Below are 23999 nucleotides of genomic sequence, written 5' to 3'. Positions count from 1 at the left end.
CTTTGCTTTCGGGAGACTTGCAAATATGAGCCGATGCAGCTTCTATTTCTACCCATTTATTGATTGTCATCGGTGCAAACAGCTCAAAAGTGATGCCTTCAGTGGAATATTCCATGACTGCCAGGTATTCTGACAGCTTTTTTTTTTTTTTAATTGTTATTTCAATAGGTGCAGTGATACAATAGTACAATAGTGCCACGAGTCTCGTGAGTTACCCAACAGTTACTATACCGGCTTAGAACCACTGTTTGGCCAATCAGCATGCAGCATTATAACAATCAATTTTATAATTTGATGTTTAGATCTTAAACGTTTGGATTTACAGTGTACGTCCTAAATTCAAAGGAATACGGTAACCATTTTAGCGGTCTTTTATCCATAATCAATAAAACAAAAGCGTTCTCTTGTAAAGGAAGAGAGAAAACGTGGAGAAACAAAAGGTCCCCCCTAGATGACAGAATTAAAGTTATTAAACTTGAAAAGACAGTAAGTGCCAGAAAAAACTCGGCACTAGAAAGACGCAGATACAGCATTTTGAAATGGAAAGAACTAGGGTTTGAAGTTTGAAGTTTTTATTTTTGTTCACATGACCGTGTTTTGAGCCGATTCAATATCTTAATTAAACTGTTAATTACTGAACAAAGTTGCATCTTTTTCCTTGATGTCCTGATAGACTTGCTGATTCTGTTTCACCTTCTTCATTATTCGAACACAAGAGCAAGCAATGACATTAATCACTTCCCCCAGATAGGGTTGCCACCTGTTCTAGTTTTGCCTGGATTGTTCTCTTTTTGAGGCAGCTGTCCTGGGAAATCTGTAAGACTTCTCGGGACATTAAATGTCATCAAAGTATATGATTTATTTATTTATTGATTTATTTTTGTACAATGACTCTGGTGTCCCGGTTTTTTGTAAATCAGAGGTGGGGACCCTACCCCCAGATGCTACTTTAACTTGCATTTCGTTCTCGCACTTGCCTGGGAACTATAGGTAGCTTCCAATGTGTCCGTTTCGCGTTGTGTTGTTCTTTCCCGCTAATTTAACAGAATGTTCTCATAATTAGGATGTAGCCGCTTAAGACTTGGCAAACCGTTAAAAGGAAAATAAACACAGAAAAAGTATGAAAACAATGTGTGCGGTAATCGAAAAAGATCTTATGCTTATGCTGGCGTTGTTGCTGCTATGTAAAACACACACACACACACACACACACACACACACACACACACACACACACACACACACATATACACACATAACTGATTGATTATTTTGTACCCTTGCTTTGTAATCTTGTTCATACTCAAATCTTACAGTCTGTGTGCATAACTTTTCCACAAAGTTAATCAAATAATAGTATTATTTTTATTTTTTGTATTTAAATGTGTGCATATGTACAGTTTGTGAACATATTTGAGCTGGAGTATGAATGAACACGGGTACAAAATAATAAATGAGTTATTTACACATATACGTACAGTATTTACATAGCACTTGAATGTGGTCTAAGAGACAGACACCCTGCCACAATGAGCCATTACGTACAATGGTTTAATGATAAGGCATGACAGCAAAAGGTAAAAATAAAAATTATACTTTCTGAAATTATACACCTTTACCACTTTTTTTATTAGTTTATACAATTGTGGCACCACTGATAAGTCAAAATATAAAAAATGTGACCGAAATGATACCATTCTATCAACTGCACTTTTACCGCCCCTTGTGTTACAGGTTTCAGCACATTTCACATATATTTATTTATTGAATTCTAGCAATCAAATGCAAATTCTAAATAGCAACCAGACATTTCTTAGATCAAAACACATTTTACAAATCACTTTGTAATTTTTAAACAGATAAGCGCATTGTCACATTTTTAAGTATTACATTATAATATTAACAATAACAGTAATAATCATTTCCTTTAAGCAAACTGTTAATAGTTTTGTTACCAAAGCAACAGGAGTTACTGCTAAAAAAACCCCAAAAAACAATTCAACACAGGCTTGCTTTAAATAACTTTTACAGGAATGCACTTATGTGTTTCCAGTGCATAGTCTTAGATAATCTGATAACTGTATGAAAGTTATCTCCACAAATTATCTAATAGAACATGTGAATTTTAGTGGTTTCCTGGAAACAGATTTATTAAAGAGGATGCTGGTTTAAATATCTTGAATGTTAGTATGAGTTCCAGTGACTTCTTAAACCAGGGATAAAACAAAGCATAAATTATTGGATTCATGCAGGAGTTAAAATAAACTATCCATGTGAGAGCATTTGTCACTATTGGAGGAGAAGTAAAATGTATGTATGCCTCAACAACAGTGTAAACGTAGTATGGTACCCAGCAAAGAAGAAAGATAGCCACTACAAGCCCCAATGTTTTTGCTGCCTTTCTTTCAGACTTTTTAGGTATGTTGCTTTTGCTTCCATCAGCAGAACTCATTTGCTGTATTACTCTTGCATGCCTTTTTGCAACTATAAACACTTTTGTATACAGAGTAACCATTGCAGAACAAGGCAAGACAAATGTAACTACCAAATCTACTAACCCCCAGGTTGCATCAAATACAGTCAAACAGTCTCTAGGACAAGAATATAGTCCTGCATCATTATTAAAGTAAGTTATTAACATTGTGTAAAATAGCGAAAACAGCCAACTCACTGCAACAAACAACCACGTTATAGGAATTGTTATTTTAGTAGAGTAAAGTAATGGGTCACACACAGCAACATATCGATCAACAGCAATAAATACCAAATTACTAATAGAAACTGAAGTCAGCAACAGACTAAATATAGAGTGCATTGAGCAGTATATGTCACCAAAATACCAACAGGATTCTATGGATTGAATCATGTAGAAAGGCATCACAATTACTCCTATAAGAAAATCTGTTACAGCCAGTGAAAGCACAAGGAGGTTGGTTGGTGTATGGAGCTGCTTGAAATGAGAGATGGAAATTATCACCACAAGGTTTCCACACACTGTAAGCATCACCACACCAGTCAAAAGAATATACAAGATTACATAGATTGCTGTTGGACGGATTTCTTTAGGGCAGGATACGTTGCCAGACTGGAAACAAAACCGCACTGTTTGGTGTTCTTGAAGCTCAATTATTTCCATTTCAATTTCAAATCCATTCATTTTTCTTTGACAAGAAAAAAACAAACAAACCAGAATGTAGTCTCATTTGATTGAACTAGAAGCTTTCACTGTGTATCTCTCTCTCTCTCTCTCTCTCTCTGTATATATGTATCAGGTAGATCCTCCCCCTCTCACAGGAGTTGAGTTTGAATAAACTGACAATTCAGTTTGAAGCCAGTGAAATCTGCAGGGTTTTTTTTCTGCCAGTAAACTTTCTTCAACCCTGTAATTCATGTAGATTAATACCACCTGACTTTTCCCAGAGGCCATTGCTTGGCAATAGAAACATTCTATTGTTACAAATGAAGAATAAATGACTGGGTAGTGTTTGCTACAGTCAGGACAAAAAGCCTGACAAATAACGAATTTGATTATAAACAAATTACAGTATATATATATATATATATATATATATATATATATATATATATATATATATATATATATATATATAATTAAACAATTATTGCAATCTACATATACTATTCACATATTCAACTTTAGTACATAATAACAATACTCTCTTTTTAAGAAAATTATTATTATTTTTTATTTTACATAAATGACACGTTGCCAACATTGGACTGCATCGCTGGTGTTTATTTATTTTATTTTTGCAGGAATGAACGTATTAAGCAGTATGGAGTAGTGGTTAGGGCTCTGGACTCTTTACCGGAGGGTTCAATCCCAGGTGGAGGACACTGTTGCTGTACCCTTGAGCAAGGTACTTTACCTAGATTGCTCCAGTAAAAACCCAACAGTGTAAATGGGTAATTGTATGTAAAAATAATGTGATACCTTGTAACAATTGTAAGTCGCCCTGGATAAGGGCGTCTGCTAAGAAATAAATAATAATATGTTAGTGTATATTCTTTTGCATTAATAGCGCTGATATCAATGGTATCATTTCCCTGTAAAAAAAATAAATTTAAAAAATATATATTGTGTGTGGTTTCTGTGCACTCACTGGGGAAGGTCCGGGCTGTCAGTTCGAAATCCAAACAACTTGTAGACAAAGGGTTAGAAAAATAATTATAAAAATGCATTCTTACCTGGAATTAATAGTATTACACCCTGACATTTACCCCACCTCCTCATCCAGCACCATCTTGGGAGCAACACAAAGGTGTTCACTCTTTCATTTTAAAATGATTATGTAATTTCTCAAAACATTACAAAACACAGTATGAGCAATGTCGAACTCAAAAGATTGAGAGACTTTTATTTTAAAATCTTTTTTTAATCAGAAAAACAGACTACCTTGAGATAATGATCCAAGAGGTTTTCTCTACTATATATTTTTAAATGAAACTACTAGATATAAACAAAGCATAATTGTACTTTAATGTTGCCAGCATAAGCACTAAGGTATCATCCATGATTCCATTCCATCAAACTGAGTGTTTGAAAGGACTGGTTTGGTTAAAACCTGGATTTGATTAATCTTAAACTGATATTGTTATGTATTGAACAGATGAACATAAAAGTAAAAAGGAGACTGTTTGAAATTTCAAAAGAACAAACTTTTTATTTTGAGCACTTCAGGAGAAGGCAGGAGTCTTCTGCACAACTTCCATTTTACTACACTGGTGTTTCCAGAAACTTCCACAGATTAATTAACATAACTGTTCTAAAATGTATCATTCTATTACATAAACAGCCAATAGAATCTATACGTATCACCATAAATAGGTGAAAATCCAATAGTAGACTCAATGATTAACAAGGTACTTTTCAAAGAAACAGCTTTCAGGAAACAGGAAAAAATATGGCCTTTTCTAATTACTAGATTAAGTATGTAAATGGGAAACTGCTGTTAAAAACTGACAAAATAAAATACAATTAGTTAACTACGGTGCAAATGTACCAACTGAAAATGCCATGTAAAATTATTTCAAAATCCAGACTCCAATAAGTAAGCCAAAACGAGTCCAAATTAAGAGTCCAAAACCAGGTTATGCTTCGGAAAAACAAAACTAAGGTTCCAATTTATAACAAAATAAAAACGCATTTCTCAACAGAATACATGCATTTCTTCCAACAAATGCAATAGTGTCGAGAGAAAACAGATTTTTTTAAAGTTACAAATACAGGTTTATTTTTGGGGTGGGGGGGTGAGCTAGGACCATGTAAAATAATATGTGTGTCTTGTGCGGTATCGAATCCAGCCAGAATAAGTACATTGTTTTGAAGCAAATATTTCCAGCTAATTTGTTGAAAGTAAAAATGGGATATTTATAAAAGGCAGTCAGAAATGACTTTTGGCAAAATGTTTTCATGTTAAAGTGTTCAGTGCGGTAATCTGTTCATGTTAATCAGCTTCAAGACAATTATGGCTTGTTGATGGGCACTCGCTGTATGATATGATCAATAGGTCTGGAGTAGGGAATCCAATTCTGGACACTTCCCAATCCCAGGATTTAGGGATTGTTTTATTTTTTAATCCCACAATTCAATTTTTGGAAGAATAATAATAATAATATTGTGCTTTTGCTTTTATTAATAATTACCGGTATGGAGGCGTATGGTAATAAACTCAACAAATTAACTAATAATGAAAAAACACATCCAAGCATTGCAAGTAAAGAAAACAGTCGTGTCGCTCCAGCTCAAGCGTGGAACAAGTGAGTGATTTCACTGTCTGAAGTTGGGTGGCCCAGCTGGCTGCTCACTCAATAATACTGTATTTAAAAACGTAAACATCGATAAAGCACTGAACTGATTAAAATACTAACACTGAACATTTAAACTCAAGAAAGTAAACTTACCTAGTAAATACTACACCTTTTTAAAAGAAGCAACATCATACAGTGACAATCTTTAAAAAAAAAATTTAACCCACAGACTGCTATTTAAATATGTAAATTATCCACGTGTGCACTCAGTGCTAACTCACTGTCAGCAGACAGTTTATAGAGTTAACCTCACCCAACAGGAAGGAAACATACACCAGTACGGCTGTGGTTTTATTTGAAAGGAGATTCAGCATTGTTGATTCGATTGCTAAGTCCTGAAGTATGTAGGATAATTCGTGCCAAAATTAATAAATAATTAAATAAATAACGAAATAAATAAATAAATAAATAAAAATTGAAATACATTACATTTATTTATTTACTTTTTTGTTTTTTTCATTTTGGCACAATCTTTTCACTCGAGTATTTCTCACTGAGCGTCAATCATACTGAAGGGCCAAACACTGTCGCTGGTGAGTTGCACTGTGCTTATCCTTACATCAGACCCTACAAATATTTGTGTAAAGGAATAGCATCACAGAACACGGTAGGAACAATCTGACCGTTGTATCTAATGTTCCCCATACTGAATTACAAATAATTATACAGTCTGCTGGACAAGCATCGAAACCGTCCAGACCTTCAGTATCGCCTTTAATATAAATTATCGCACATATGTAAAGCATTCCAACTGTCCAGCTTATGGCAGCAAACAGCAATGACATAGACATTGTTATTTTGGCAGTGTACAGCAATGGCTCACACACAGCAAAATAACGATCAACAGCAATGAATGTCAAATGGAAAATTTGATTAAGCTTCACTGTAGTACAGTAAGCATCAGCATGTGTACTTTCTAAATTATATTTTTCAGTAAAGCTAAACAGTGATCTGTTAATTGGCAAAGGTATAATTTGTCAGAGGGCTACCATTTCAGTTTTAAGCATTATAAGCAGAACTGGATACCAAAATAAGCAATTTGAGTATCTAATAAAGCCTGTGGTATCTGGAAAAGGATGGCAATTGACTCCCTTGGGTAGGTAAGTCCCTGTAACTAACTCTCCCAAGCGAATCAGTTGTGGAGTCTGGTGCAGGGCTGAGATGCAATGTAGTACGGGTCTGACATTAGGAGGAAATCTGTGACTGCACGCATCGCATTGCAATGGGGGTTTTTATTTAGATTGACATCTTTTGTGGAGGTAAGGGATGGATTTCTAGATGGGACACAATAATCTAATGTGGACTCCCCTTTTGTGGGCCTTTCAGCTGCTGTAATGTGTTGTGACTGCCTTGTCATTTTTTTCCCTGTTTTTTTGTTTCCATGGCTATATTTTTGTTTTATGACTGTAAGTCGCCCTGGATAAGGGCGTCTGCTAAGAAATAAATAATAATAATAATAATAATAATAATAATAATAATAATAATATATGCTTTCTATACATGCATCAACATTATCATATTCACAAATATTAAAGGGATGTCCTTATTCTTGCCTACATTTTCACAACATTGAATTCCTTACCTGTTTAGTATTGTATTTTGTGTGTTGTGTTTAATTCCTTGTTGTTTGTGCTTAAATCATTATTTGCAACACAAATGGTTGCTGAACTGAAGGCTAAGTGAAGTGAGTTTTGCACAGGCTTCACCTTCTGTGCACAATACAAGGATGATAATGTGCTTCCCAGCCTTAAAAAAATATATCTCTATTTTTGTTGAAATAATTAGAAAGCATAATATCAAATAATTGTTATTGCAAAAACAGCAATAAAAGTATAATTAACTGAAAACTGGAGAATAATAGTATAGACTAAGAGAGCGCTATATATTTTTTTCACAAAGCCCATCAGATGCACTAGATGGACTTACAGCAATGCTGTCATTTGTTATTTTTACAACATATATTGTTTACCTTGAAAAAATAACATTGCTGTGTAGTACTCAGGATGAATCGTGAGTGTTACAATAGAGTAGGTAGGATGTTAAACATAAGAACATGTATATTATACAAAGTGTATTATTACACAAATTCAGATAACACTGGTTTTAATAAAAATGCATTACTAATATCCCAACCAAAATAAAAAGAAATGGAAATGCACAGCTGCAGAACATAATGTAATATAATAATAATAATGTAAGGCAGTTTAGACAGACACCAGTTAGGAAAATAAAATATGTATTTTTTTTTTATGTAATAAGGCGCAGGAAGTGGGATATACAGTATATAATCTATACACATTGGTATTAAGATAAAAAAAAAACATGACTGTATGATAAAACAAATAATAAAATAATACATTTAATTAATTAATTAATTAATTACATACATTTTTTAATTTCTTATTTGCTTATATGATATGTAGCACAATAGGGGTCCCTGGTAGGTTAAAAAAAACAAAAACAAAAAAAAAAAAAAAAAAAAACTTCTGTCATAGAAACATTCTGGTTTAAGTCTCTTCACATTTTTCTGTAAAATACCACTATGAAAAATGTCATGCTATTTATATTTACTTGTTATATACATCAACTGCAAATTTGATCTACTGAACCTATCCCACTATCCCTTTCAACATTTCAGTGAATTAGTTTAACCTTAAAATGTGATGTTATTTTACACAAAGTATACAATAAACAGAAAACCAAAAAATAAAACCAAATAAAAAACAATCACCTCAACATGTCCTATTGGTGCTGGATTACATGTTTAAACATGATCAGGGAATAAGTTCATGTTTGAAGAATCTGGACCAAATATTTTACAGGTAACAATCAATTTCAGTGCTTTCTGAAACCATGGATAAAAGAAACCATAAATGATTGGATTACAAGTAGAATTAAAGTAACCTAACCATACAAAGGCATCAAAAAGAATTGGAGGGGTAGAAAAATCAACATATGGATCAACAACAGAGTTAACAAAGAAAGGCAGCCAGCAAAGGATGAAGGCACCCATTACAATGGCTAAAGTTTTTGCTGCTTTTCTCTCCGATCTTTGAGACATTTTGTTTTTTTTCTCTGCAGCAGAATACATTTGGTCAGTCATTGACTCAATTTGCTTTACATGTCTTCTAGCCACTACAAAGATTTTGGCATACAAGCCCAACATTATAGAACAAGGCATGAAAAAGGCTATTAATGTGTCCAATGTTCCCCATAATGTATTGAACCAAAGAACACAGTTTCCTACGCAAGATACAGAGGATATGTAATCTTCCAGCCCCTGTATGTTTGCTTTTGAATAAAGCAGGCTGTATGTGTATATAGCTGAAATCACCCAGCTTATTGCAACCATCAGCCATGCTATAGGTATGGTAATTTTGGAAGAATAATGCAGTGGATCACATACAGCATAATAGCGGTCAATAGCAATGGATATCAGATGGAAAATGGAAACTGAAGTTAGAAACATGTCAAAGCTGGAGTGCAGTAGGCAGAACACATCTCCAAAATACCAACAGGTTTCGACAGATCTGATCATGCTGAATGGCATCACACATACCCCCAGAAGGAAATCTGCAAGGGCCAGTGACAGCACAAGCATGTTTGTCGGTGTGTGCAGCTGCTTGAAGTGAGAGATGGAAATCATCACCACCATGTTGCCAAATATTGTAACCAGCATCCCAGCCACAAACAAAATGTAGAGCAAAATCCAAGTTGTCGTTGAATAAATATCTTTAGGACAAGATCCATTAACTGATGGGTAGCAAAACTGTTCTGTGTTTGCCAGTCTGTGATCTGTAGGAAGTTCCATTACCTTTAAACAGTTTCCACTAAGTACTTGAATATTATTGCTAGATGCAGTTATACCCAAATAGTAAGAAATCGGATTGTTTAGAATTATTCAGTGTCACTAACAACAACATTCCTTAGAAAATGAGTCGTGCAAATAATGCGTTTATTTATAGACACTTCTATTCACTAAAGACACTCCTACTTTCTGACAAAGGGGTTGTTTTTTATTGTAATAATAGGTTGGAGTAGAGGGTGTTATATGTGATATAAATATGCTTTATTAACTGTCAAGAGAATCTGCTCTTTTCACAGAATGTATGCAAACACTGACGTGTACCTTACACCTACCTTATATAAAAGAGGGCTGTGTATACGTGATCCTAACATATAACAAGATAAGATTCTTCATTTGTGAGTCTTATTGTTGATTGGTGAGCTTGTTTCCAGCTGTTTCTTATAGCTGTTTGATTTTGCCTGTTTGATTACTTTTTGCTGAAAACCCTAAAAAATAAATTGATAGATATATGATCTTATTTATTTACTGTATTTTCTTAAAGTTGTGTTGTCTTTTTAAGATAAAATTGTAAGCAACTTAAGAATAATAGAAAAATAAAATAGTATAATTTCTTCAGTGTTTCTTCTGGTAATATATATATATATATATATATATATATATATATATATATATATATATATATATATATATATATATATGTTCTTTTACAAAACAGAAGTTTGCAGAATTTCCTGAGGACCCCCTGAGCAACCATTGTGGACCCCCGTGGGTCTCAGGACCCCATGAACATAGTATTTCACGTAGTGTGTAGACTGCAAGACATTGTTTCATGTTTTGCTACTAACAAGCTGTGTTAGATACCACTAAAAACTATGGCTTTCTTTTTTTTAAAATTACATCACAATGCATTTTTGTACTTGTACTCCTGCACATCTTAAAGAAAAGAACCAGGTAAAAGGCAACTGAATGTGATGTGAAAAACCTAAAGCCATATGGTCACACTTGTTATTCAGTTATCATGCCATCAGTATAATAGACATGTATTCTCCTAGGTATGTTAGCGTGGATGACTTACTGTACAGCGGTGAAAAGCTTTCAAACATATTTAGAGGTATATTACAATGTGATCCATTACTCTTTATATATCCTGCAGATATATGTTTTATTATTTTAGGAGTTTATTAAAATAAACAAATTCATCAAAGTTTGGAGCTATTTTGCTTATTAAAAAATTCCGAAGCAAAAGTATTATGACAAACATGCTATTACATTTTCTTAACAGTTTTGCATTTAAGACCTAAAGAAAAAAAATCTAGTTTCTAAAACCAAATTTTATGTAAAGATAAAATGTTTTTTTCATTTTCTTCAGAAAAGTCTATTCAATTGCTCTACACAGCTGTAAATATTAGTCATTTTGCAATTTAATTAACACAATTTAATTAACACCTTTTGTTTGCTGTAAATACTAGAGTCACGCCGAACAACAAGTACAAACAAAGCACAACCCCTGTGACAGTCTCGGGCACAGTGTGGAACTGTGTCAGTGGCATTCTGTGTCACATGAGTAAGAAGGTCAGAAAAACAGAACATTTGGTTCAGAATCTTTCCAGAGATATATAGTTACTTTTACATTGAAAAAGGTAATTCCTAAGAACCTTTCTAAAAGAAAATAATGTATTCAAATATACTTATTTTTTTTTCAAGGCTAGTCCTTCCGTTTGTATGTGTGTTCGACCATGCAACTTATTGTATTTTAATTTTTTAAAGAAAAAAATAACTAGTGTATAATTTTGGTAAGCTCTTTTTGTGTTGCATTTGTTGGTGTCTTATTTAATAGTACTGTACTAGTAGTACTTCTGGAGTTAAATGCATGCAAAATAAACAATAATTCACCTTTTAATTTACTTCAAGCAGTAGCCTTTAGAAAGACAGGTTTGTTTATATGTTGCTGATATTTTCTGTGTGTTTTTTTTCCTGTGAGTTGTGTATGCTGCCAAAAGGTAAACATATTCAATTTTACCAAACTTAGTTTTCAGTAAAATAACTGCAAATTAATAATAATAAATATAAAGTCTTGCAGATTTGGTTTATTTAATTGATTTCATCTTATTGACATACATACTGTGTGTACTACTTACCACATAACTGTCTCCCCATCACAATGAACAACTGAAATCCCTCCAAAACTAGTAAATAAATAATAAATAAATCTTGCAGGCTTCTCTTAGTTGTCTTATCAAAAGTCAACAATGTACATACCACCGCCCTTGGCATTACAATAAATAAGTCTGAAACTGGGAGTGTTGTCTATCAGTGCTGAAAACTTTAATTATAATAGAGAATACAATACCCAAGTTGATAAGACATTATAAAGACACAGTTTCGTCTTTCCCTTTACTAAACAAAGATAATTATGGCAGATAACCCAACACAGCCCCATAAGAAAACTGTTAAAAGGAACTGGTCTAATACCAGCAGCAGGGTTTCAAGTTCAGCCCGGTACTTGGCCCATGAAGAGGGCAATGCTGCAGTACCTATTCCAAAATCAGTTTATGGTCCTCTGGAACATGAATGTTGTTGCTGGGCCAGTGCATGCCGAGACTACCCTAAACAGGCCTATTTCCCTACCACCTAGCTAGCTTTCACTATAAAATGTGTAGCACAAATTGTTAGAGCCCGATGGTCCTTACTAGTACCACCAGAGACTCAAAAATTAACAGTTGATCACACTTACAGTGATAATACAGTGCCTAAAGAATGCCTACACCCCCTTTCAAAATTTTCACCTTTTGTTGCCTTATAGCCTAGAATTAAAATGCATTAAAATATTTTTTTTTCCATTTATCTACACATCCTACCCCACAACTTCCAAGTGGAAAAAAAATTTCTAAAAATTTGTAGAAAATTAATTAAAAATAACTGAAATAGCTTGGTTGGATAAGTGTCCACCCCCGCTTGTAATAGCAATCCTAAATTAGCTCAGGTGTAACCAATCGCCTTCAAAATCACACACCAAGTTAAGTGGCCTCCACCAGTGTTAAATTGTAGTGATTCACATGATTTCAGGATAAATTCAGCAGTTCCTGTAGTTCCTGCTGGGAAGTGCATTTCAAAGCAAAGACTCAACCATGAGCACCAAGGTGCTTTCAAAAGAACTTCAGGACAAAGTTGTTGAAAGGCACAGATCAGGGGATGGGTATAAAAAATATCAAAGGCCTTGGATATCCCTTGGAGCACAGTCAAGATGATTATTAAGAAGTGGAAAGTGTATGGCACCACCAAGACCCTGCCTAGATCAGGCCGTCTCTCCAAACTGGATGACCGAGCAGGAAGGAGACTGATCAGAGAGGCTACCAAGAGGCCAATGGCAACTTTGTAAGAGTTACAGGCTTTTATGGCCAAGACTGGTCAAAGTGTGCATGTGACAACAATATCCCAAGCACTCCACAAATCTAGCCTGTATGGCAGGGTGGCAAGAAGGAAGCCATTACTCAAAAAAGCCCACCTTGAATCCCATTTGAATTATGCAAAAAACACTCAGGAGATTCTGTAGCTATGTGGCAAAAAGTTTTGTGGTCTGATGAACTTTTTGGCCTAAATGCAAAGCGTTATGTTTGGTGCAAACCCAACACAGCACATCACCCAAAGAACACCATCCCTACTGTGAAGCATGGTGGTGGCAGCATCATGTTATGGGGATGTTTCTCATCAGCAGGGACTGGGGTACTTGTCAGGATAGAAGGGAAAATGAATGGAGCAAAGTACAGAGAAGTCCTTGAGGAAAACCTGCTGCCCTCTGCAAGAAAGCTGAAACTGGGACAGAAGTTTATCTTTCAGCATGACAACGACCCAAAGCACACAGCCAAAGCTACACTGGAGTAGTTAAGGAACAAAAAGGTAAATGTCCTTGCCCAGTCAGAGCCCCGACCTAAATCCAATCGAAAATTTATGGCATGACTTGAAGATTGCTGTCCATCAACGCTCCCCAAGGAACTTGACAGAGCTTGAACAGTTTTGTAAAGAAGAATTGTCAAATATTGCCAAATCTAGGTGTGCAAAGTTGGTAGAGACCTATCCCAACAGACTCACAGCTGTAATTGCTGCCAAAGGTGCTTCCACCAAGTATTAAGGGGGGTGGAGACTTATCCAATTATGATCTTTCAGTTTTGTATTTTTAATATATAATTTTTGTCTCAATAAAAACTTTTTTCCCCCTTAACAGTGTGGAGTATGATGTGTAGATAAGTGGAAAAAAAATCCTCATTTAAATGCATGAAACTCTGAGGCACTGAAACAACAAAATGTGAAAAAAGACGTTGAATGCTGCAGCGACAGCTACTACTCTGGTCTGTCGGACAGTAGTGGTGAGGGTGGAACTGAAATAGTGTGTCTACACAGCTACAGCACTCTGATTCAGTCAGACTTGTACCCTGAAGATATCAGCCCAGGACAATTAAAATCTCCACTGCCAAAAATTATAAACAACTGACCTTGGGCTCCTGCCCTCAGCAAGGCCTGCACCAGCAAGTTCCACACCACAACCTCCACGTCCATACCAGCTCCTGCAGCTACCAGTGCCAACTCTCCCACCCAAAAAAGGTTTGGAAATACCGATATTACAGATACTTTTTACATCCAGATAACTTAAAAGCTAAGCTTTGTGGAAAGTTTAATACACTGTTGATTTATTCTGGCACCTGTGATGTGCGTCTCTTGTTGTAACATGTGTGTGTTTATTAATAAAGAAACTGTGTTATATTTTTTGATAAATTAATGTTACAGCCTTTAGCACCCTGTGAATACAGAACATTGCTGCACATGCTTTTTTCAGCATGCTCCTATTTCTTAAATTGAATACCCACCTGTGACAAGTGCGAGAGGTGTGGTACATAAATTGAATGTTCAGACAGTATTAGTCTCCCAAAAATGTCTGTGTTTTTATTAAATAAACAGAAAGGAGCTGCCCCTCTACCAGCGATGGTATCGGGGGGTACACGGCTGGCTTGCAGGCCAATAACAAAACAATAACAATGAATCCCCACAGTTGTGGTGAGTGCTGGTGTTGTGAGTTGAGTGCTGTGCTTAGTTGGGTAGGCTGGCTCTGTGGCTGCAGCCCCTGGCTCCTTACCTCTCCTCTATAAGACACAAAAAGACAACACGTAACAAACAAAACAAACAGACACAACTCTAAGTTAAGTTACGTATTCGGAGCAATAGGCCATATGCACACAACTGCATCCCCTTTGTACCACCAAAGTCCTCCCTGCAATCAGCCCATTGCCATGGTTTATCCAACCACTACCTGACCCGTATCTGATCGCAGTGGAGTTGTTTAGAATACTTGCAGTTACACACTTTCCCCAAGATGGCCGACTTCCGGTTTCCGCCCACCGTCGAGTTGACCTGTCTATGGGGAAGTGTACTACCAACCTTACCCGGCACCCTTTCCAATCGGGAGGGAGATTTACAGTATCAATGCTTTCTCTCTTTATCACACCACCCCTTTTCCCTTCCTTTTTCCCCGATTGGCCAGCCTCTTATTCGGTTTCCCTCTGCTTTTTCCACTCTACGCTCTCTCTTGATTTTCCTAGGGGGAAAGAGGGATTAAACAGATTGGGTCCCAGGGAAAAAATCTCACCAATCAACTTTTCACCTGTCTGATTACTCCGAGTAGTGACATACACAGGTCGGGCCATAATCAGGTTGTCAAAATAGGGCCAGTCTCGCCGTACTATCATACTGTGATTAAGTGTGCGCTTCGATCCTGAACGCGGATCCTAACTTTAATGGTAGGATATGTTTTGGCATCTCCATGGATACAGGAGATTTCTACTGACCCCAGTGGCTGCCAAACCAAACCACCCAAGAGCGAGGTTTGAATAATAGATTGCCCACACCAGGAGTCCACTAAAGCTTGGCTATTCCTAGACCCAATCTGTACTGAAACAAAATACGGGTTCTCCCGATTATGTACATTGCTACTTCCCTGAGTGGGTCCCTGGGATTTCACCACATCGCATTCCATCGGGGCATTCGGTACTGATGTGACCAGTTCATGACATTTATAGCAAATTACAGGTGGCGGCACACTGGGGCTTATGGAAAAAGGGCCTCTGTCAGACACACCGCTTCTTCCAGGGTTGACGGTTGGTTGCGGTGACATCCAGGGAAAGGACCTGAAGCAACTGTTCAATTACCAGACAGTCCGTAATCTTTTCGACAGTCCTGGTCTCCGTCTTTAGCCAACAGCAACAAAGTTGGCGTAAATTCTGTGTGGCCACCCGGGATGTGGTTCCTGATGGAATATAGTACTCCCAGAAGTGCAACCGATATGTCTCCTCGGTAATGCCCAAGCAGTGAAGTATAGCACTTTTTGCTAGTTCATAGTTTTGTGTGTCCACCGCATCCATAGCTCTGTAGGCCGCTTGAGCTTACAGATAGAAATGGGACCAGCTTAAGAGCCCAGTGGCCACTGGGTGGCTTCTACTACCTGTTCGAAAGTCACCAAATACAATTCTGCTGCTGGAGCCACTTGAGCAAGATTTTTGCATCAATTTTCAGTAATCCTGGTCTATATATAATCTACGTGTTTGAAGTCAAGTATGTGGTAAAGAGCATTTACAGAAAAAAGTCACACAAGGCTGATAAAGTTCAAGTTCAACAGTGTTTTATTTGTATATACTGTTCATATTAAATAATAAAACTTCCATGAAGTTATAATCCAAACACAAAATAATAAAGTCCAAAATAACCAGGTTCAGGATGATCTCTTTAAAGCCCTGTGACAGGGTAATGTCACGTCCTGGATGTTATCGGCAGGGATAGAGACTCAGGCACAGAAAAGCTCCAGTTCAAAGTGCAAATGGCATGTTTAATTAACAAGTAAAACACAAAACAGAACACCGACAAAACACAATAACAAAATAACAGGCTCAAGGGCCAAAACAAACGTCTAAACAAAAACACTAACGAACCTCCTAACACCAACATTAACTCCAACACTAATTCTCTCTAACACCCGTGATCACCCTATGTATACACCTGTGGCTGGAGCCTTAATTATTTAATCACTTATTCAATTCACGGCTCCAGCCACATTCCCAAGGGAGGATTTTAACTCCCCCTAGCACCCAATACCCCCCCCCCCCCCCTGCCCACACCCACATGCCTCAGGCAGGGCTTTTGCCCTGCCACAAGCCCCCAATCCATTAATCCAGGGGTTCTGTGAGGCTGTTAGTTCCAGCAGCATAAATAGTCCACCGGCTCTCCTCTGTCCAGGTCTGTGTTTCTCCAACAAGATATCCACTTGTAATACTGCACTTAATAACAAACAAACACAATTAAAGTTCAAAACCATCATTACACAAGGTACAGAGCTGGATTTTTATACTTGACTGGTTTGGAATCACATATTTTAGGTGAGCTTAAGAAGTTATAGAATATTTATGAGGAGGATAAAAATAAACAAAAAACTTTTTTTTCATAACATTTCTCAAAATAACAAATACAAGATCAGTTTTCTGTGAACTTCTAATACCAGCTTGGTGTTATTTTAAATCTATGGGAGACAGAACTTTTTCTATTGTTAAAATCACTCCAAAAGCATATCTGCCTGTGTAGTAGGGCAGCAGGAGAGAGCCCTGCACACTATTACAGGAGGCAGGGCAAAGTCCTGCTTGTATTATTATTATTATTATTATTATTATTATTATTATTATTATTATTATTATTATTACGGTGATTTATTTATGTATATAAATGACGGTTGTGCATTTTGTTTTATTGTTTGGCAGCAGGGATGGGGACACAACTTGTGTTGAAGGTGGCCATCTCCTGATCTAATTAATTGATTAATTTGTTGCTAAACGGGAGATGGTCACCAGCATAAAAGTCTGCAGCTGTGTGTTTGATGTGGGTGTTATAGAGGAGAGAACAGGAGTGAGAGAGCAAAATCAAAACTAAACCTAAAGTAAAAGTAAGGGTCAGTGAAGGCAACTGCCCAGCCTGACCTTAGGTATTGGTTTGTTTTTGTGTTCGCGACTTTTGTTTTGTCTGAATATTTATTTTTGCTCTGTGAGCAGCGTTTTTTTTGTGTTTAAATATTTTATTTAATTTTGTTTAAAAATAAAAACAGCACTGCAGTGTCTGTCTGTGTGGTTCCTGTTTCTGGCCTGGTGTCACCACCCACAGCCATCCCTGTCACAGCCTGATAGGTCAAAACTTTAGAATAACTTTGTCATTAAAGGTGCTATGTAAAACCATTAATTTGTATTATTTTGTCTTTTAAATAAATACATATTACAGCAGTTCTGTTTTACATTATTATTATTTGTTTATTTAGCAGACGTCTTTATCCAAGAGACTAGGGTGTGTGAACTACGCATCAGCTGCAGAGTCACTTACAAGTACATCTCACTCGAAAGACGGAGCACAAGGAGGTTAAGTAACTTGCTCAGGGTCACACAAGGAGTCAGTGGCTAAGGTGGGATTTGAACCGGGGACCTTCTGGTTACAAGCCCTTTTCTTTAACCACTGGACCACACTGCTTCCTGGTACATCATTCACTGTTCCATATGTTAGGGATGAGAAAACATACCACGGAATAACCCAGATCAGTCAGATGTGATTTGTGTTTTTCTCCCAAATGGAATGCACCCATTTTTTTTTTTTAATTTGCTGTGTTTTGAAGTGTCTTGTCTTGAATTAGATATATGGATACTTTTTCACCACAATACAGTAGGTCACCCACAGAGCATTACTTATCTGACTGAGTTCATGTTCATTGTATTAATGAGATATTACTGAATGTCATCCCAAGAAAAAAGTATTGTAGAAAACCCCACAGGTTCTATTGCAGTGTGGTGCAGAAGGAAAGAAAAGGTCAGAAAAGTGCTTCTTTATGGCCTTTATAATTTTATTTCCATGGCAACGTATACAGCCTAACCAATGGAACTGTTCTCTGACAATCCCTTTAAAATGCTTGCAAATCCTCTTTTTATTGGCTGGGCATACCCTCCCCTCCCACTTATTCATGAAACCTTTTTTATGCCAACCTAATTATAACCCAATAAACAGGAAGAAAACAGAGTAGGGTTAGTAAATGATTGGCACAACACCAGTTAGCAGTGGTAGAGCACCCCCAGGGAAACGCCACCCCATAGTCTCATTTATCTTTAATAAGTAACATGAAAACTACCCAACAGGGCATGGAATTACTTCACTTCCTCCCTCCAAGTGAATCACATACTATACAATACAAACAACATTACAAAAATAATTGTAATTGGTGTTGATATCTTTAATTTCAGAATTTACAGGTGCACTTAGACTAGGGTATTTCACAGATCTATTTTCAAAAGAGTAATGGATCACATTGTAATATACCTCTAAATATGTTTGAAAGCTTTTCACCGCTGTACAGTAAGTCATCCACGCTAACATACCTAGGTGAATACATGTCTATTATACAGATGGCATGATAACTGAATAACAAGTGTGACCATATGGCTTTAGGTTTTTCACATCACATTCAGTTGCCTTTTACCTGGTTCTTTTCTTTAAGATGTGCAGGAGTACAAGTACAAAAATGCATTGTGATGTAATTTAAAAAAAAGAAAGCTATAGTTTTTAGTGGTATCTAACACAGCTTGTTAGTAGCAAAACATGAAACAATGTCTTGCAGTCTACACACTACGTGAAATACTATGTTCATGGGGTCCTGAGACCCACGGGGGTCCACAATGGTTGCTCAGGGGGTCCTCAGGAAATTCTGCAAACTTCTGTTTTGTAAAACAATATATATATATATATTTTTTTTTAATGTACAGAAAAATGTCTTACTGTTACTGTTATGGGTACAGGCCTAAAACATCCTCTTTGACTGCAGTACACTAAAGTTGAAGAATTATTGAACACAGTATCAGTGTACATTTGAAATATTAGGACATTTATTTGGCAGGGTATCAGATCATTTTATATAAAATTACGCTTTCAAAAAGACTCATTATCTTTGATTGGTACTCAATAATGTGTAGATTGCAAAGGAAGGAAAAGGCAGGTTTTTTTTATACTTTTTGTTCAATTGACCCATTTAGACTAGCCAATCTGAGGTTCTGAATTCTATGACAAATATTGTACAGTTTAAATATACACAAACAGTGAGTAAATAACATAATTTCAATAAAGCCATTGGATTTTATAGCAAATCACTATGCACTTACTACTTAAATCATGTTTTACAGGTTTTCTGTAAAGAGGTTGGTAGATGAAGAGCCACTTTTGAAGATCTTGCCAGTTACAATTATTTTGAATGCTTTCTGAAACCAAGGATAAAAGAATCCATAGATGATGGGATTGAAAGTAGAATTAAAATAACCTAGCCACACTAGGGCATCAAATAAAATGACAGGTGTGGAGAAATCAACGAAAGGATCAATAACAGTGGCAATAAAGAATGGTAGCCAACAAAGAAGAAATACTCCCATGACAATTCCTAAAGTCTTAGCAGCTTTCTTCTCCTTTTTTTGAGAGATTTCTTTTCTATTCTCATCCAGAGACAATTTTGTGCTCTGCATTTTGTTTATCACTCTGGCGTGTCTTCTGGCCACATATAAAATCTTTATATAAAGCGATATCATAATTGTTCCTGGAATAATAATTGCTAACATGGTTACAAGTACTCCCCACAATCTGTTAAAAACCAGTACACATGTGCCCACACAGGAATTTGAAATGACAAATTCCTCAATGCCAACTAAATTTATATTTGAAAACACCACCCCAAAAGCAAACATAATAGAATAAACCCAACTGATTGCAATAAAAATAGCAGCTACCGATGTGGTTATTTCTGTTCTGTATCGCAAAGGATTACATATAGCATAATAACGGTCAATGGCAATAAAACAAAGATGAAAAATAGATGCTGTTGACATCATCATGTCAAAGCTGGAATGGATTTTGCAAAACAGATCTCCAAAGTACCAACAGGTTTCAACAGAACGTATCATGCTGAAGGGCATAACAATTGTACCCAAAAGTAAGTCAGCAAACCCTAAGGAAAGGATAAGGAGATTGGTTGGAGAGTGAAGCTGTCTGAAGTGTGAGATGGAAATTATGACTACCAAATTTCCACTTATTGTAATCAATATTGTACCAGCCATAAATATGTACATAGCAACATGAATAACAGTAGGTCTAAGTGTTTTGGGACAGGACCCATTCAAATTATCAAAACAATACTGTGTTTCATGAATAAAAACTGTAAAATTCATCATTATTCTTTGGTCTTGGTCTTCGAGAATGTTACTGGTTTTGTAGAACCTAAAATGAAAAAAAGAAAAAAATCAACTGTTAAACATTACCATTTATCAGACATATTAGACGTAGGAGAGACTATGACAAGTTGTACCATTTTCACAATTTCTTTCTTCACCTAGGGAACACATACAGTTTGGGACACAAGAGAAAATATGTGGAATGGTTATCTTGGTAACCTGTTTTACCTTTTCTTTGACACTAGTTTCAGCTCAGTAGGTTGAAGGTTGATTTGTGTGTGTATATATATATATATATATATATATATATATATATATATATATATATATATATATATATATATATATATATATTCTATGTTACCATGGCAAAATAACGTTAAACTGGAAAAAAACTCTGATATTATTTGTGTTCATGCGTCATCACTTTCGCCAGTGTGCAGTGCCACTTAATATCAACAGCTGCCATATGTATCACTAATTAAAACAAGCACTGCAAAACAGACAATAATAGCCTACATTTACCAAGTAAAGTGGTAAATGTCTGAAATAAACATGCTGTACTTAGGACATTTACTGGTAAATCTCAAGAATAACCAAGTGCCTTTGGCTAATAACTGAATGTCTTTCTAATCACTTTCGCGCATTTATGTAGTTGTCAACATGACAGGGAAATGACAGGGAAATAGTTTCTAAGTAGTCTCTTTTGCAAGAGACTACTTAGAAACTGCTATGTATTTGGAGTACAATATCCTTCAACACCATTGTGAATTGTTTCATACACAAATCTACCAGAATGTTGGTTGTTCAACATAAGTGGATTACAATATTGTTCAATACAATGCTGAACTAGTTTAAATTGCTCAATTGTGCATTGCTGTAAAACCATTAATGATTATTTTGTTAATAGGAAATGTGTATGCAGAAATAAATATATGTATAAATATATGTTCGACATTAATGTTTTTTGTTAATTGACAAATAAATAAATTATTCAATGACATACCTGCATCTATCAATACGCTTTGGCAAATCATAAAATTAACTGGTAAATGTCTGAAAAGCAATCTATTTCATCATAATTTCTGACATTTACTACCTTATTTGGTAAATGTTGACATTTACTGGTAAAACGTAAGATTGACCAAATTCAGACTTTTACCGTAACATGAACACAATGGAATTTAAAAGTACTATTTGGCTTCACAAAACCTAACTTCTGATGATGTATTCCCTTGTTATGAAATACATTCTTTAAAAACCCTTGGATAAGACCCTTGAACTGTGTCATGTACAGTTTTATGGTTTGAATAAAACTCCCAGACAAAGAACCCCAAATACATAGTTTAATTAATAAAAGGATACACACATATTCAAAGCCCTTGCAATTGAACATTTTTCTTATTGTATATCCCTGTATGTTAATACAATCTTCCTTCTAAACTTTAAGTTATTTAAAAACATTTCAATAATCAAAAACTGTTCTATTGTCATTGTTACATATTCTAATTAACAACATAAGCCAATGATCAATCAATCTCCACACTATACAGTCATTTTCCATGATTTGATTAAACACTGCAGTACAAAACTCATTCCATGTATCTACATTAAAAAAAATAAAAAAACACTTCTATAAAATGTATAGAACTATATAAATGTATAAGTCCAGCAGACAATTTAAATAAAAATATAAATGAGTTATCTTTCTAACATGGTTTGTTAGCATATTTTAAATCTCACCTTATAGTCGCTCTGCACACTGTGTTTCCTAAACTTTTTGCTGTTATGTCCACTGCAGCTTCTTTTTTTCATGTACAATTCTTACTTTTTTAAATCCAAATGCTTCACCAAATCGGTGTCCTAGAATATAAAAAGAGGTGTTGTGGCTGTCAAATAAACGTTGTTCCCACAGCTATTACACCAGGTTACACCCCCATAACCTCCTGAGTGTCATTGGACAGATTTAACTGATATTTACCCAAGGGCCTGCTTATCTGCCATTGTTAGTAACTTAACCCTCCTTTACTGTGTGAAGCTGTCAGAAATTGATCCTGTTTAAATATTTACTTTGCTGGTGTTTGTTTTGTTATTTAATTCTTATTGCATTAGGTAGAAATCTAAAAGGTACTGACTATTTCTCTATAGACTAATGGCATTTACTCTCCAAAATGCATGTGGGACCTATGTTAGTTGTTAGAAATATGGTTGCAAATAGTGGCTTCGAGCATGGTATGGTAAAATATGAGATATACACAAAAACATTATTTACCATATAGAAAATGTGCAATTCATTAATGCTCTTCAAAAGTGAATTCCTTCAGGTCTCTGGTAGAACATTTCAATCATTAACGGGTAAATCATTTTAAATGGTTTTTTTTTCACCTTTCTTTTACCTCGTGTTTTTAAGTGTTCTGTTTCAAAATTAATTTTTTTTATATTTTTCCTCTGTATCAGAATTCACCTGGCATTACAAGGGTGGTCCCGATTTGGCACCAAGCACATCTTTAGCGCAAGTGTGACACCAGCATTTCCCAACTTACAATCTTTCTATTAGTGTACGTTTGCTGCAGCCCACTGCCCAATTTACAATCCAAGAGTATTAGAGAAACTCCATCCTTGTTTATGATTGCATACATTACATGTATGAAATGTAGTTTAATAGTTCAACAAATTGCTAATCTCTCTGCACTCATAGAGGTAGCACAAAAACCCACAGTCCAAGCACAAAACACAAAATCCAAGTCTCCATCATTCCTGTACTGGTAGTACTGAGATACTAGCAAGTCAGGGTCAGATAAGTTGTTGTTAAACTTATTTGCAGCTGGCAGAATGCTCTATGTATTGGCTCTATAAAAGCTACATTTGCTGACAATTAATTCAGTTTCTAGGTATTGCAGTAACGTGGTATCAGCGATTACAATTACACATACAATTACAAATGCTTAAGCACAGAGGTGCTGGATTATTACAGTCCGGTTTCATGCAACAGTTATGATGGTGACCAAACATGTGTGAGCACTGTTGTGTAAAAAAATGATTAAAATGAACAGTTGCATTCAAAAAATGTAGAACAGCGAAAA

At 35.7% G+C, this 23999-nt stretch overlaps 3 protein-coding genes across 3 annotated transcripts; all 3 read right to left on the bottom strand.

The window, feature by feature from the left end:
* Nucleotides 1-1933: 1933 nt before the first annotated feature.
* On the bottom strand, nucleotides 1934-3255 carry LOC117411257 (trace amine-associated receptor 13c-like). Its single transcript, XM_034018546.3, has one exon. It carries the CDS (start codon nucleotides 3155-3157, stop codon nucleotides 2126-2128), a length of 1032 nt encoding a protein of 343 aa, XP_033874437.3. The 5' UTR covers nucleotides 3158-3255; the 3' UTR covers nucleotides 1934-2125.
* A 5253-nt stretch (nucleotides 3256-8508) lies between these two features.
* Nucleotides 8509-9643, bottom strand: LOC117411259 (trace amine-associated receptor 13c-like). The gene has a single exon (XM_034018548.2). The coding sequence runs from the start codon at nucleotides 9641-9643 to the stop codon at nucleotides 8597-8599; it is 1047 nt and encodes a 348-aa protein (XP_033874439.1). The 3' UTR covers nucleotides 8509-8596.
* A 9842-nt stretch (nucleotides 9644-19485) lies between these two features.
* On the bottom strand, nucleotides 19486-22759 carry LOC117411260 (trace amine-associated receptor 4-like). Its single transcript, XM_034921637.2, has 2 exons — nucleotides 22660-22759; nucleotides 19486-20962 (listed from the first exon to the last, which is right to left on the bottom strand). Exon 2 carries the CDS (start codon nucleotides 20914-20916, stop codon nucleotides 19876-19878), a length of 1041 nt encoding a protein of 346 aa, XP_034777528.2. The 5' UTR covers nucleotides 20917-20962; nucleotides 22660-22759; the 3' UTR covers nucleotides 19486-19875.
* Nucleotides 22760-23999: the final 1240 nt, after the last annotated feature.

The sequence above is a fragment of the Acipenser ruthenus genome, chromosome 6 (assembly GCF_902713425.1).
Source record: "Acipenser ruthenus chromosome 6, fAciRut3.2 maternal haplotype, whole genome shotgun sequence".
NCBI lineage: Eukaryota > Metazoa > Chordata > Actinopteri > Acipenseriformes > Acipenseridae > Acipenser > Acipenser ruthenus.
Note: the sequence above shows the minus strand (reverse complement) of the source record. Positions and strands in the feature narration are given on the sequence as shown.

What these genes read in the sequence shown, in the direction of transcription:
- LOC117411257 (XM_034018546.3), bottom strand. Translation starts at nt 3,157, where the DNA reads ATGAATGGATTTGAAATTGAAATGGAAATAATTGAGCTTCAAGAACAC.
- LOC117411260 (XM_034921637.2), bottom strand. Translation starts at nt 20,916, where the DNA reads ATGATGAATTTTACAGTTTTTATTCATGAAACACAGTATTGTTTTGAT.
- LOC117411259 (XM_034018548.2), bottom strand. Translation starts at nt 9,643, where the DNA reads ATGGAACTTCCTACAGATCACAGACTGGCAAACACAGAACAGTTTTGC.